At 36.8% G+C, this 16,034-nt stretch overlaps 1 protein-coding gene across 1 annotated transcript in view; it reads left to right on the top strand.

Moving 5' to 3' along the window:
* Positions 1–2,713: 2,713 nt before the first annotated feature.
* Positions 2,714–16,034, top strand: part of LOC127942643 (CD276 antigen homolog) — a 47,278-nt gene continuing 33,957 nt past the window's right edge. Inside the window, exon 1 of the mRNA XM_052538498.1 lies at positions 2,714–2,808. Coding sequence (XP_052394458.1) covers positions 2,792–2,808 — 17 coding nt within the window. The 5' untranslated portion in view covers positions 2,714–2,791. The remainder of the gene's footprint in view (positions 2,809–16,034) is intronic.

The following is a 16,034-nucleotide window of genomic DNA, read 5'->3' as shown; positions in this document are numbered from 1 at the left end:
GAAAACTAAATAAAAACTAAATAAAAAGTCAGATATGATGACGAAAAACGTGACGAAATATAACTGACACTTTAGTCAACGAATAAAAATGAGACGAAAATATATGGGAGGGACGAATGGAGAAGAGATCCAATCAGAGCGAATCTTTGAGGGTAGGTTGATCTATGCAGAAGCAGCCGAGCCATTTTAAAAGCCGCGGCAAATGGAATGGAAGCGCCACAGCTAAACAAACGCAGCAGCAGTTACACGGAAAAGAGAACAAAGATGAGTTTGCAGAAATTCGCACAGTTTCGAGGACGTTTTCCCATAACAGTTAAGTTGTTTACACAGGGAACTACACTGCGACCTTTTGAAATGCCATTGCGACCCAAATTTTTATGGGGTCGTAAATGTATCACTGATTATTTTTGTACCTATTTATGTGTAATGCTATGTTTTAATATGAGCATTTATTAAAACAGAAATGTGTAAGAATACGTTTTATAACGTGCTCCAAGCATTCAACACATCAAGTTGGCTTCAGCCCCGCGCTGCGGGAAAGTTGAACTGAGCAGCTGGTTACTCGCGCAACACTGAACTGAGCTCTCCTTCAGGACGTTTGCGTCCTCCTGCACCTGAACGAACAAATACAAATCGCATTTTAAATAAACATAAGAAAAAGAGCGAAAAGTGAAAGAGCTCAATTCAGCAGCGCGGTGTTCAGGGAGCAAGCAGAGACGCGTCTCAAAGTCTTCTTGCTTTTGTACCGACAACAAATACATACTAAATATGTCGAAATACCCGTCTTGGAAAGTGTGTTCGAAAAAGTCTGTAGTTGTGTCTTCAGTGAAAGTAAAGAGTTGGAAAGAAATCGGATGTGTATCTTTATAACGGATGCATTTGTCTCTTAAAGTGACCGCGCCTAATTTACTAGCTCTGCTGTCAGTGTCTTTAATATATGAAAATGAAAGTAAATCACTCACTGCTCTTGATTAAATTACTTTGTAGTTTTAACAAGAATTTATCCAAAGTCAATCCAAAAATCAGATAGAATAGATTATATTGTTTTACTAGTGACTAAAAAAAAAAAAAAAAAATTATTAGGGACCTGAGCATGTTTTGCTTAAGTGTTTCTTTCTTTAATTGCTAATGCAACCTTTTCACACCACAGACTGAACCAAATTAAGCATTGCATCAGACATTATCAAGATGAATTTGTTGTTCTGACACAGTTTAACCCTGAGTTATTGTCATATTTTATTACCAATTTCTAAACTACAGCAGATAAACTGTGATATTGTAAGAAACGTTGAAGGTGTCTGAATACATTTTGGTTTGATTGTGTATTTTATTTTACAGTGAAGACTATGCAGTGCTATTTTAAATGAACAAAAACAAACTTAAAAAAATTTAAACTTTGTGTAAATATCACAAATAAAGAAATAGAATGAACATACAATACAAATATAATATAGGTGGTTGTCTATTTCAATAATACTGTACTTCATCTTGAAAGAATGTCATATGCATTGCATATCATTCAGGACGAATGCATATCTTTTTCAGAGAGCATGTATATTTTTCATTGAGAGCAGGCCTTATGTTTATTTTATAAATACCATTCCATAACAGACTGATGGAAACATTTAGTCAAGTCAACTAAGTTGACTTTGTTCTACTAAAAAAAAAAACTAGACTAAGACTAAAAGACTTAAGACTAGACTAAGACTAAAACTCTTATGATATTTAGTCGACTAAAACTAGACTAAGACTAAAACATTTCAGATGACTAAAATGTGACTAAAACTAAATGGTGTGTTATTCAAAAGACTAAGACTAAGACTAAATCCGAATTTGCTGTCAAAATTAACACTGCACTGGTGCACCACGGGAGCGACTGGAAGGCAGACGGCTCTTTATGCTTTTGAATTGTTCCCACGATGCTTCGGTATCGCGTGCTGAATGGTCCGCCCAATGGTGATGCATTCTGAACAAGCCCATTGTGTTTTTTTGCACTGCCACGCTACCGTTGCTAGGGGAAATTAGCTGTATTCAGATGACGTAAGACCTGGCTCTGTGGTGGCTCTCTAGCCAGTGCGGCAACCGGTTCTTAGAAGGCTAGCCTAACCAGCTCTGAACCAGCAATAGCTCTGGCTCTGAACAAGCACCCAGTTCCTTCTGGTGGAAAGGATTAAAAAATTATGAATTAATACAAGTTATTAATCAACCACATGCATGTTACGTCATCAATAATACAGTAGTTCTATATTGTTGAACCAGTGTGATTCAAATGATAGCATTGTGACCATGTTCGGGAAACAGTCGTGGCTATAGTTAGGTTCTGCATTCATACATTGTAGTTAATCAGCATGTTACATGTATGCATAAGAAAAGTAGATCTGTGGCTGGTTGCATAAAAGTCTTAGATTAGTTAAGTTAGTCATCTAATTTGGTTAGCCATCTAATTTCAGTTTCATAAAATGTTTGAATCTGAAAAATAAAAGAATAATTAGCCCTTGGCTAACGGCTAGTTGATGATGCTTGTTCTTAAGACACAGTTGTAACACAGCAGCTGGGTGAAAAAAAGTGTATGATAGGAGACCTTTAAAAAATTAACTTGACAGAGATGGATGTGAAAAGGTGCATACCTTTTATGATTGTGAGGGAGGAGCTATATGTACAGACAAAGGTACGGTAGTCTTTCTATGATTCTCCTCTCTACAGACTGTGTGGAATGATTTAGTCTCATTTTGTTTAACTAGTTTAACTTTTTTTTTCCCCCATGTGAATATGATGCAGCATTAAGGGGTGCATGGATTCCAAATGTAGGTAGGTGATTATTTTTTTTATTTTTTTCATGTAGTATGTAGAGTTTTACTATTGCATGTATAGTTTAGTTTTTTTAACATATAGTATTTTATTTCAGTGTATATTCATTTGTCAGTAATGAACACATATTTCAAATGTTCGGCTGGTATCTAAAACAATTCTCATGTTTAACAAAAAATCTAAATGCATCAGGGAATTTGCTCATAGTTTAAAGAAAATGGTACGAGTTGGTGCAAGTGTGTACTTGCTGGGACCCCTCAAGCAGCTGGAGTGAAAAAAATTCCAACATTCAAGTGCATGTTAGTTCAACATTTGGGTTAACTTTTTTTTTTTTTTTTTTTGAACTGAAATATTTTTTGATTGTTTGCATTTTAAAGTTACATATTTATTTAAGTTTTACATTTTATAATGTAAATTGTTAAATTGTTGTAATATGTAGGTGTTTGCCAGGCTTTCTCAGAAAACTTCGACCATGTATTTTCTTAAGAAATATGTGTTAAAAGCATTGTTTATTAAGTCATAATGGTTTCACATCACAATAAAGTTAATCAGACTCATTATGCTCATGTTTTTCTAGTGAACATATGGCTCTTTGTAAAGTGGAAACTGTAGTCCTGTTTACATTTTCAAACAAAAGAGCTCTTTAATGTTTCAGCTGCTCTTCATTGTTTAATTTGTTCATCTTGTGTAATGCGATGAGTGAACGCAAATATTTCCCTTGTCAAATCCCATATGAAATTCATCCATTTGTGCCCCTTCCAAGCATTTTAGCTAGCTTAAATAGCTTGTTGACACAAACACATGCACAAAGAGAGCAAGATTGAGGTGGTTAACCAACATCCCCAGCTAAGTTTGCTAATGAATTACACTGGTCTATTAGCAAGACAGCACCAAACCAGCACCAGCATGTTGAAAAATACAGGTAGAATTTTCAAACCTTTCAGCATGGTAGTGCTAATAATTTCTGATAATATAATTTTAATAAGATAAAAGGCCACTTAATTGTACTTAGAATTCATCCTGCATCCCATTTTGCATACTATACAGGTGCTGGTCATATAATTAGAATATCATCAAAAAGTTGATTTATTTCACTAATTCCATCCAGAAAGTGAAAATTGTATATTATATTTATTTATTACACACAGACTGATATATTTCAAATGTTTATTTCTTTTAATTTTGATGTTTATTACTGACAACTAAGGCAAATCCCAAATTCAGAAAATTAAAATATTGTGAAAAGGTTCTATATTGAAGACACCTGGTGCCACACTCTAATCAGCTTATTAACTCAAAACACCTGCAAAGCCTTTAAATGGTCTCTCAGTCTAGGTATGTTGCACAGACGTACAGTACGCAAGACATGGGTTTCAGCTGTCGCATTCCTTGTGTCAAGCCACTGTTGAACAACAGACAGCGTCAGAAGCGTCTCGCTTCAAAAAGGACTGGACTGCTGCTGAGTGGTCCAAAGTTATGTGCTCTGATGAAAGTCAATTTTGCATTTCCTTTGGATATCAGGGTCCCAGAGTCTGGAGGAAGAGAGGAGAGGCACACAATCCTCGTTGCTTGAGGTCCAGTGTAAAGTTTCCACAGTCAGTGATGGTTTGTGGTACCATGTCATCTGCTGGTGTTGGTCCACTGTGTTTTCTGAGGTCAAAGGTCAACACAGCCGTATACCAGGAAGTTTTAGAGCACTTAATGCTTCCTGCTGCTGACCAACTTTATGGAGATGCAGATTTTATTTTCAAACAGGACTTGGTCCCAGCACACAGTGCCAAAGCTACCAGTACCTGGTTTAAGGACCATGGTATCCCTGTTCTTAATTGGCCAGCAAACTCGCCTGACCTTAACCCCAAATAAAATCTATGGGGTATTTTTAAGAGGAGGATGTGATATGCCAGACCCAACAATGTACAGTAGAAGAACTGAAGGCCACTATCAGAGACACCTGGGCTCTCACAACACCTGAGCAGTGCCACAGACTGATCGACTCCATGCCACGCTGCATTGCTGCAGTAATTCAGGCAAAAGGAGCCCCAACTAAGTATTGAGTGCTGTACATGCCCATACTTTTCATTTTTATACTTTTTAGTTGGCCAAATTTTCTAAAAATCATTTCTTTGTATTGGTCTTAAGTTATATTCTAATTTTCTGAGATACTGAATTTGGGATTTTCCTTAGTTATCAGTTATAATCATCAAAATTAGAAAAAAATATGAATACTTAAATATATCAGTCTGTTTAATAAATGGATATAATATACACGTTTCACTTTTTGAATGGAATTAATGAAATCTACTTTTTGATGATATGATATTCTAATTATATGACCAGCACCTGTATATCCTATATTGTTAAGAAGTTACAGCCAATAATGCACTTATTACTGCGTGATGTCATCCAAAGGTCACTCACTGAACAGAGAGAAGCATCAAGTGTTCTTCTGAGGCTGAACAATAATGATAATGAAAGTGGACATTTATTTACAAACTTCTTACAAACTTCAGAATCAGAATTAGCTTTATTGCCAGGTTTGTTCACACATACGAGGAATTAGTTTTCGTGACAGAAGCTCCGCAGTGCAACAAAATGACAGCGACAGAACAAAAAACACAATAAGGAATAAAAAAAAAAAAAAAAAAAAAAAAAAAATAGGTAGGTAAGGAATAACAATATAAAAATTGAAAATGTATAGCAGGTATATTACAATGAGCATTTATATATGTACAGGTATATATTATGTGCAAAAAAATTTAAGTGTACGCTAAGTAAGTGTGTTAGATAAATAAGTGAATGTGTATATAAATAGTGTAGTGTGCTCCACAGTTATTATCAGCTGTTCATAAGATGGATTGCTTGAAGGAAGAAACTGGTCCTGTGTCTGGTCGTTCTGGTGCTCAGAGCTCTGTAGCGTCGACCGGACGTCAACTGTACAAAGAGGGAGTGTGCTAGATGTGAGGGGTCCAGAATGATTTTGACAGCCCTTTTGCTCATTCTGGATAAGTACAGTTCTTGAATAGAAGGGAGGGTTGTACCGATGATTCGCTCAGCAGTCCGGACTACCCTCTGTAGTCTTCTGAGGTCAGATTTAGAAGCTGAGCTGAACCAGACAGTTACTGAAGTGCAGAGGATGGATTCAATGATGGTGGAGTAGAACTTTTTCAGCAGCTCCTGTGGCAGGTTAAACTTCCTCAGCTGGCGAAGGAAGTACAACCTCTGCTGGGCCTTTTTCACAATGGAGTCAAGTGACCACGTTGCTATGTATGACACAATCTTTTGAAGACTGTGATTGGTTGGTTGTCCAAGAAGGAAAAAAAGAGTGATTTTAAGTACAGGGTGTATTCTAATTCTCACTTTGAATTTACATACGTACTTTTTCCTATTTGACCGTTCTCTTGCACACACACACACACTATATGTGTGTATATAAATCCATTTCTTATTTACCATGCTTTTAATTTCCTATAAGGTATTTGATTGGCTTAGAATGATAAAAATTGTTCCACTCTTTCTAATTACAGTGATTGCTGTCCTATTTAAGTGGCGGTTTGAATGTTGGTTTTAATGTATCAAACATGGAATCAAAACCAAGAAGGGCGAGAAAGCCAAATTGGACAGAGGAAGTGTTTACTGTTAGCCCAGTTAGTGGATGAACACAAGGCCATTCTTAAAGGAAAATTTGGGTCGGGTGTCACAGCAAGGGACAAGAAGCAGACATGGGAGCGTATAGCACAAACTATTAACTGTTCATTCCCCCTGCTTGTGCGCACCTATAAGCCTGCTATATTCATAAATGCAGTTTTTTGAGCCTGCAAGGCGATTACAGCTCTAGGCGGGAACTTGCGGTCTTCCAGGCCAAGTGCATGCAACCACTGGCACCTAATTTTAAAGTCTGCTGGAAAACTATGCAGTCCAGCAGTGCTGTCGCAACTAGCAACACACCTCCATATCATCCTGATCACTGTACTAAATATAGATAAATCTACGCTAACTTGAAGATCTAAATAACTATATAATTGCTATAATAGTCTATCCTGGTCATTATCAATACTCGCAATTCCAACTCCTGACTCACTACAGTGATTTTGACGGAACAAGATGGTTTTATACTGCCAAGGGCGTGGTAGCTCTTACCAAGGGGCGTATTGAGCTGGAAACTGCTTACGTCACCTGCCACCGCTTACGTCACTTGCCACCGCAACATCCAATAGGAAAAATCAACTGCAGTAGCCACAGTTCAACCTGAAGAGGGCAGCACGCAGACGTTTTTACACCATATATTGTAGAATTAAAACACTTTATACTCAAATGTCAAAAAAAGTTACTCGAATCAATGAACAGCACTAATAAAGCCCCATTCTTCTAGATCATTAACTAAAAAAAGTTGGTTTAGGGTTTAGTTACTCTTTAAGAATGGCCTTGTGTTCATCCAATAACTGGGCTAACAGTAAACACTGTTCCTCTGCCCAGTTTGGCTTTCTCGCCCTTCTTGGTTTTGGTTCCATGTTTGATACATTAAAAGCAATATTGAAACCGCCACTTAAAGCTGCGGTAGGGAACTTTTGACGCTCTAGTGGTTAATAAACAGAACTGCTTGCGTCTTGCGGAAGAACATCGTAGCCGGAACTACTTCTCTCTGTTTATGTCTATGAAGAATCACAAAGGTACTGGGTTACTCCGCCGCGGTACCCCCGAAGCAATCTAAAATAGTCCGAATATAAACACTTATTATAGGTGCACCTTAGTGATTCAGGACAAGCTAAAAACACGGTTTGGAAAATGGATGCATGGTGTACTCGCTCATTATATACATTTTTCTACATTTTGAACACAAACAAAGTTACGGACTGCAGCTCTCATTGGTTGTTTCTTACCGGGAGCGGATTACTTTCTGCAAATGGCAATAGGAGCACTGGGAGGAGCCAGAGGAGCTTGATTTTTTCACAGATTATCTGTCTCATATTCTACTGTAAGGACATAATGACAGGTTTAACAAATATGTAAAAAATATACTTTTACAAAAGTTACCTACTGCAGCTTTAAATAGGACAGAAATCACTGTAATTGGAAAGAGTGGAACAATGTTTATCATTCTAAGCAAATCAAATACCTTATAGGAAATTAAAAGCATGGTAAATAAAAAAAGGATTTATATATACACACATATGTGTGTGTGTGTGTGTGTGTGTGAGAGAGAGACAGAACGATCAAATAGGAAAAATTACGCATGTAAATTCTAAGTGAGAATTAGAATAAGCCCTATACTTAAAATCACTCTTTTTTCCTTCTTGGAAAACCAACCAATCACAGTCTTCAAAAGGTTGTGTGATACATAGCAACGGGGTCAACCCCGCCTCCTCACTAAGATGAAAGTTTTTGTCTTTTCCTTACTCAGAGTTGCTCTCAGATCAGTCCCGAATCGCTCTTAAGATAAGACTCCTACGTAAAAGTTTTAAAGCTAAATTGAGAGGATTCTTAGAATCTTTATGAATATGGGCCCAGTTTTTTAATTTACATTATATGTTAATGTATATGTGTTGTGCTATTACACCCCACAATACAGCAACTGTTTACCAAGGTTGAAATATATTTTTTATTAATCAAATTAATAAGACACAGGCTGAGAGGGAGTAAACACTGCACAATAGTCCGAGTAGCAGTAAAGGAGGCCATCAACATGGCGGCCACGCCAAGTAATGACATCATGATGCCCAAGCCCTATAAATATAAAAAAATATAAAAGGTGTGCATTATAGTTGACACCTAGATGAACCGTTGTTTGACTGTAAGTCATTCATCTAAAATGATTGACGTTGGAAAAGTGCATACCAATATCCCATGTAACTTTAGAGACGGTCCCTAAATTTTAGAATATCGAATGCTAAAGTCAAGAGAACTCTGCGTTTAAAGTTTTTTCTTTTTTTTTACTTTCTTCCGTTTTCTTCTCTCTGCGCCGGTTTTTCAAAAGTCTTTTAACCGGGCAGAGATGTCCATCCATCAATTATAAACACATTCAGCCACAAACATGGCTTTTTAAACCATAAAACACCATATAAAGAAACGTACTTCCATGTTAAGCGTTTTAATGATTAATTTGGGAATTCGACTGGTCCAGAATATTAAACGGTACGTTAGCTATCTTGTGATTTAATAAATCAGACATAGTGAGTCGATATAGTTGACCAAGTTAACAACAAACAACTGCATTGTAATAAAGGCTTTGTAAAACTGCACAGCGTTTTGACAACAACTACCCAGCTAACACAGTTACGTTGTGACGACGTAACTGGACCAGACCATATTCGTTGCAGCGACATCCCAAATAACGTTCCAGCGACGTAACTTTGTGATTCCCATATCCGTCGTGGCGACGTTATAGTGGAACGTCGCTGGAACGTGATGAGTATGTCCCAGCGACCAAACTGGCACGTTATGAGAACGTTACTATAAAGTACCATATTGGTTGCAGCGACGTACCATATAACGTTCCAGTGACGTAACTTTGTGATTCCCATATCCGTCGTGGCGACGTTATAGTGGAACGTCGCTGGAACGTGATGAGTACGTCCCAACGACCAAACTGTCACGTTATGAGGACGTTCCTATAAAATACCATATTGGTCTCAGCGACGTACCACATAACGTTCCAGTGACGTAACTTTGTGATTCCCATATCCGTCGTGGCAACGTTATAGTGGAACGTCGCTGGAACGTGATGAGTACGTCCCAACGACCAAACTGTCACGTTATGAGGACGTTCCTATAAAATACCATATTGGTCTCAGCGACGTACCACATAACGTTCCAGTGACGTAACTTTGTGATTCCCATATCCGTCGTGGCAACGTTATAGTGGAACGTCGCTGGAACGTGATGAGTACGTCCCAACGACCAAACTGTCACGTTATGAGGACGTTCCTATAAAATACCATATTGGTCTCAGCGACGTACCACATAACGTTCCAGTGACGTAACTTTGTGATTCCCATATCCGTCGTGGCAACGTTATAGTGGAACGTCGCTGGAACGTGATGAGTATGTCCTGACGACCAAACTGGCACGTTATGAGGACGTGACATTACAGGATCATATTGGTAATTCATATTTTCACCTCACCATTACCTTGAAATACATAAAGAACTAATAAACTCAATCCATCTCTGGTGCAAAAAATAAACCTTATGAAATCTTATTGTAATCTAATTATAGGGGATTCATAGTTAATACATTAATTACATACATGCAATGCAAACAAATACAAAAACATTACATTCTAATATAAAATAGACAAAAACACACTGCATTCATTCACAAATCAATATTTATTCTGCACTACTTTGTACAAATACGAAGCCAAAACATTTTGAACATCGCACCTGTTCTTTAAACATGCAAAATGTTACTAAGTTATGAGCACAGAAAACTAAACCCATCAATTCATAGATTACACAATATAAACAATAGAAAATTTTTGTCTTAAAGATGGGGAGATGGTTAATGACGTTATTAGTGAAAATTAAAAATAATTATCAGTAAACTTATTGATACAACATAATTTAGTGCAACAAAAAATACATGATAAATAGATATGAAACAATTCAGCAGATACTGCACAGAGATACTGCACAAAGTAAAACTGTGAGCGTCGTATATGAGGCTCCTGGTATAAATGTCTGGTGGTGATGTGCTTTAATTACAGGACATGCAGGAAAAAAATTTGGCTAATTCATGCGCACGATTTTCTATTTCATTCCCTCGATTTGCTAAATCATGTACACTATTTATACATCAAGAGAACGAATTGGTAAATTGTGCATACGATTTAGCAAATCAATGAAATGTAAAAGTAATCGTGCACATTTTAGTACATAGAGGGAACGAATTAGTAAATCATGGACATGATTTCTTTCTTTTTCTTGCATGTCATGATCAGGGCTCTGTGCTCACTATCAGAGGATAAAACTAAACAATATAACAATTACCAAAGAACCATAATTTTTGAGCTTCTCAGAAGAAAAACATTCATAAAGCGTAAAGATATGAAAAATGAACAATATAGAGATTTCTAGCATCTCTCCTGTATTATTTGTCCCACCCGAAAAAACAAAGTTTTTTAAGAAAATGAGCATATCGACTTTCTCAGAAGAATCTGTGATCTGTGATTACTGACTGTGGAGAAGACTCTTTCAGACAGTGCTGAGGAGGCAGAGTTAGGTGCTGGACAGCTGATAGGGAAGAGGAAGAGGGTGTTTCTTACCCCAGCAGCAGAAGACAGGCTCTTCTGAGGGAAGGACAGGAGGCTTGATGCAGTGTTTTGCTGTAGAACAAGGCTCCTTCTCAGCACCTGATCTTCTTCAGAAAAGAGTTCCTCTAGTGTAGAGTCAGACACTCAGACTTCTTGCAAACTGGAATCTTTTAATAACATTTAGCATATTATTGTAGTCATGTTCATTGTTTTTATTATAACACATGGCAAGCTTATAGAAAATTGTTAAACGTGTTCTTCCTCCTCTTCTTCATCCTGGGCCTGCACTGTCAACATCCTTCTCTGAGCTGAAAGGGAGGATCATCTTGTTAATGTTGCTCATGTATGTTCACAACCAGTCAAAAATCTGGAATCTTTTCTTTATGGTTTTCAAGAGAAGTCTCTTCTACTCACCAAGGCTAGATTAATTTGATTAAAAAAAAAAAAATTAAATTGTAAAAAAAAAAAAAAAGAAAACAGAAAGAAAGAAAGAAAGAAATAACAGTTTTCATACTGTTTTTTTGAATATACTTAAACATATTTATTTAAATAATTATGAGGCAAAGCTGAATTTTTCAGTAACTTTACTCCAGTCTTCAGTGTCACATGATCTTTTTCATATACTGATTTGCTGATCGGGAAACATTGCTGATTATCACAAATCAGTGCATTTACATGCACCTAATCACATTATTGGCGCTATGATCAAAGTGTACATCTGCTCATGACATACATGATGTGAATCACATCCCCCCCCCCCGCCAAATAAAATAAATAAATAAATAAAATAAATAATAAATAAATATAACTGTAGTGTAGACAAAATGTTTAGGCAGCACAACTGTTTCCAACACTGATAATAATCAGAAAAATGTATTGAGCAGTAAATCATCATATTAGAATGATTTCTGAAGATCATGTGACACTGAAGACTGGAGTAATTAATGCTGAAAATAGACCCCTTTTGCGCGGACGTCACAGGTACGTCACGGCGCTAGCTGGAGGCAAAACAAACGGAAAACTGGAGGCGGCTAATACAAACCAACACAGGGTCGGCTACTCAAGGAGCTTAAAATGTCGTCTTGTTGTGTTGTTGGTTGCCAGAATTGACGGAGAACATTTTATATACATTGTTGTGATTAATTGTGACTGGAATTTAAGAACATGGTAAGAAAGAATAAATACAGAAAGTTTATAATTATTTTCCAGTCTTCAGAATTTTTATTTCTAGAAAATATTTACATCTTAATAATAATTTTACTGTAATGTCACTCTTTATTTAATCTAAGGATTTATACACCCTCAGTTTCTCGGTTTCTCTATCAGGTAAGTGTAGATGTCAGGCCACTCAATCAGAGGTAACTTAATCCTTTCAGATCGTCCATCCAATGAGTGATTGTGTACGGGTCGACCAATCTGGTTCCGTCCGTTAAAGTTAACTTTTTTAAATAATTATCGCGGTCCCGGACAGTGAGTTACCTTAAATATTCAGATAAAGCAGATATACTCAGATTTTCTCCAACCATTGTTAAAAAGCCAAGCTAAGAAAACTCTCTAGCTACCGTTTGTTCAATTGTTGAGGGGAATCTTTCTGCCTCCAGCTAAGCCCCGCCCACACAAATACGTCACCTTGTTTACCAACTGTAAAAGGGTCTATATAGCTGTGCATTATAGAAATAAATTAAACTTTTAAAATATATTTAAAACTTTTGACCAGTTGTGTACATTGCCACATTTAAATGAAAACTCAACTTGTAATAAACAAAGCACACATTCTCAAAGAACTTACATTCTGGTGACTACTTCCTTCCCTCACTGCTGTCAGTTCCCTTCAGTCATTCCCAGACCTCCTTGTTTTTAATCTTTCCCTCAAATCTACAGAAACAAACATCATTTTACAGACAATTTGGATAAGTCACGAATTGCAATAGTTATATAACTATAATCACAATGCTAAATTATATATATATATATATAATTATAAATATATATTGAATCAGCACACAAGTATCGGGATAGTATTGAATTGGCAGATTAGCGTATCATCCCAGCCCTAGTTACTACAGTCAAAACAATGAAACTCTCTATCAATAACTGATATTTAAAACTGTTAAAAGAAAAGGCTAAAAATATTGCACACATATAATACACAACACATATAATACTCTTCCTTTGGTGTTTTGAATATTTCTATGAGTAATGCTACACGCTGTGACTTTGTGTTGCTTCAAGTGCATCATTCTGCGCACTGGTTGTGTTTACGCGATGCACGCTGTATAGGAGCCATTCCCTTTCGTATTATAATACATTAGCACAATGAAAGATTCTTGTTCTGTCCCATCTACCACATGTTGCTGCCTTCATTACTGTGCTATAAATTTAAAAGAAATGTATTTTACACACACATACATTATACACACACACACACACACACACACACACACACACACACACACACATATATATATATATATATATATAGACAGTTTCAACGGCAACAACATAAACAAACGTTACTGCGCATGCGCGCTTTTGTGGACCTAACCTAACCGGTAGACTTCCAAATAGAATCAATAACAACAGCCAAGTCCCTCTAGAGTAGATATTTTTTGATAACAAACAAAATATGTTTGCTGCGTGGATCAGGCAGACTTGATGAAAATGTAAATTCATCCTTTGCCAGCAGGAGATGTTTTAAAGCATAGACATAAATAGAGGTTTCCCCAGTAACAGCTGTAAACAAAGCAGAGCTGGTACGCTCACACGCTGCTTTATCAGGCATATAACATGCAAGTCTTCCTTCAGAAATACAGCGATATAAAAACACCTGTGCCTCGTTTTGATATTTAAACAATGTTAGTAATTATTAAACGTGCAGTACGTAACGTTACTCATGTTTATTCAACGAAGCCTTTTTGAAAATCGATCAGTTTTAAAATTGTGGCGAGTCTCCAAAAATAAATACATGTATGGGAAACATCCCGCAGCACAACCACCTGAGCCCAACTTCAGTCTACGCATCAGCTTGCCTTTAACTGCGTTTGTAGAAGGCACTGCAGCCAGACCGATATACACAACACAGACTGGAAGTTAACTTAGGTCCAGGCGCGTGCATCCGATGAAACTGTCTAATATATATATATATATATATATATATATATATATATATATATATATATATATATATATATATATATATATATCAGTTTGAGACCAAAGGTTTGGACACACCTTCTCATTTAAAGAGTTTTCTTTATTTTCATGACTATGAAAATTGTAGATTCACACTGAAGGCATCAAAACTATGAATTAACACATGTGGAATTATATATGGAATTATATACATAACAAAAAAGTGTGAAACAACTGAAAATATGTCATATTGTAGGTACTTCAAAGTAGCCACCTTTTGCTTTGATTACTGCTTTGCACACTCTTGGCATTTTCTTGATGAGCTTCAAGAGGTAGTCATCTGAAAGGGTCTTCCAACAGTCTTGAAGGAGTTCCCCGAGAGATGCTTAGCACTTGTTGGCCCTTTTGCCTTCTGTCTGCGGACCAGCTCACCCCTAAACCATCTGGATTGGGTTCAGGTCCGGTGACTGTGGAGGCCAGGTCATCTGGTGCAGCACCCCATCACTCTCCTTCTTGGTCAAATAGCCCTTGATGCCTTCAGTGTGACTCTACAATTTTCATAGTCATGAAAATAAAGAAAACTCTTTGAATGAGAAGGTGTGTCCAAACTTTTGGTCTTTACTGTAAAATATATATTTTACAGTTGTATATATATATATATATATATATATATATATATATATATATACACACACACAAACACACACACACACACACACACACACACACACACTTTTGCACATCCTGTCATACCAGTGACTGGGTGTTACTGCAATAGACTGCAGCATTAAGGTTAACGATTAATCGATTATTTGATCATTAATTTAAACGACGATCGATCATGGAAATGATTGAAAATTGACATCCCTACACAGAAGTATAGAAAATTCTACATTGATTTAAATTTTTTTTTGCAAAAAACGACACTGATATCGGATCAGAATTACTGTCTCTTCTCATAGTGACAGCCAATCACATTAGTTTTCTGGTATTGCATGCACTTGATTGGCTTGCGTCTGCGCTAGGGTATTTGCATAAGATGTTCTGACTGGAGGACGGCTGCATTGGCGCTTGAGAAGTCTTCAACTTCTATTTAGAATTAATTTCTAGAATTAATTTCACCATCCTTGACGTCACTTCATTTAAAAGTAAACGAGAGGTGTTGACGCCCCGTGTGATGGGGCGTTATATGTCTGGATACCGCTGCACAAATCTTTCAACAACGAGAAATGTAGTTCCAGCACGGCCTTACATCCAGGACAGCAGAATGGTCAGGATGACCTGAAACACATAACCAACTGAAATCAATTTAAAAGTATTTAGTCTTGCCTGAGTGATACTGAAACAACCAGGTTTAGTTTTTCACCCAGGAGAAACTGCTTCCTGTGGAACAGTCTCCATGAAGAATGATCTCTTGATCCTGGATCCTTGCTGCCATCCACGCAGAGATGATTTGGAGGATATGTGGTTGTGTCTAAAGGGTAATGAATCAATGTTACAAGAATACTGATAGCAGCACTATTGATCCTGTACCTTATGTAAATGTTTTCAGTACTGAACAAGTCAGGAACCAAATTAGTACCAGTTCTTGAAACCCATCTCTACTTGTAATAGTTGTCTTGTTGCTGCTGCCCAGACTGTCTCTTTCCCTGATGATAAATATATGTGTTCATTTTTAAAGCAATAAATAATACATTTAAATTACTAGGTGGTAACAAATATATTTCCTTATAAGGAACTCACTGAATCATGGACTCAACTGGTGGTTGTCAGGCCCTAAGAAAGTGGACAATTTGTTTACTTTTTGTGAAACGAAAGTATCAGATCAATTTGAGAATTAAACTAG

The sequence above is a fragment of the Carassius gibelio genome, chromosome A22, assembly GCF_023724105.1.
Source record: "Carassius gibelio isolate Cgi1373 ecotype wild population from Czech Republic chromosome A22, carGib1.2-hapl.c, whole genome shotgun sequence".
In the NCBI taxonomy this organism is placed as follows: domain Eukaryota; kingdom Metazoa; phylum Chordata; class Actinopteri; order Cypriniformes; family Cyprinidae; genus Carassius; species Carassius gibelio.
Note: the sequence above shows the minus strand (reverse complement) of the source record. Positions and strands in the feature narration are given on the sequence as shown.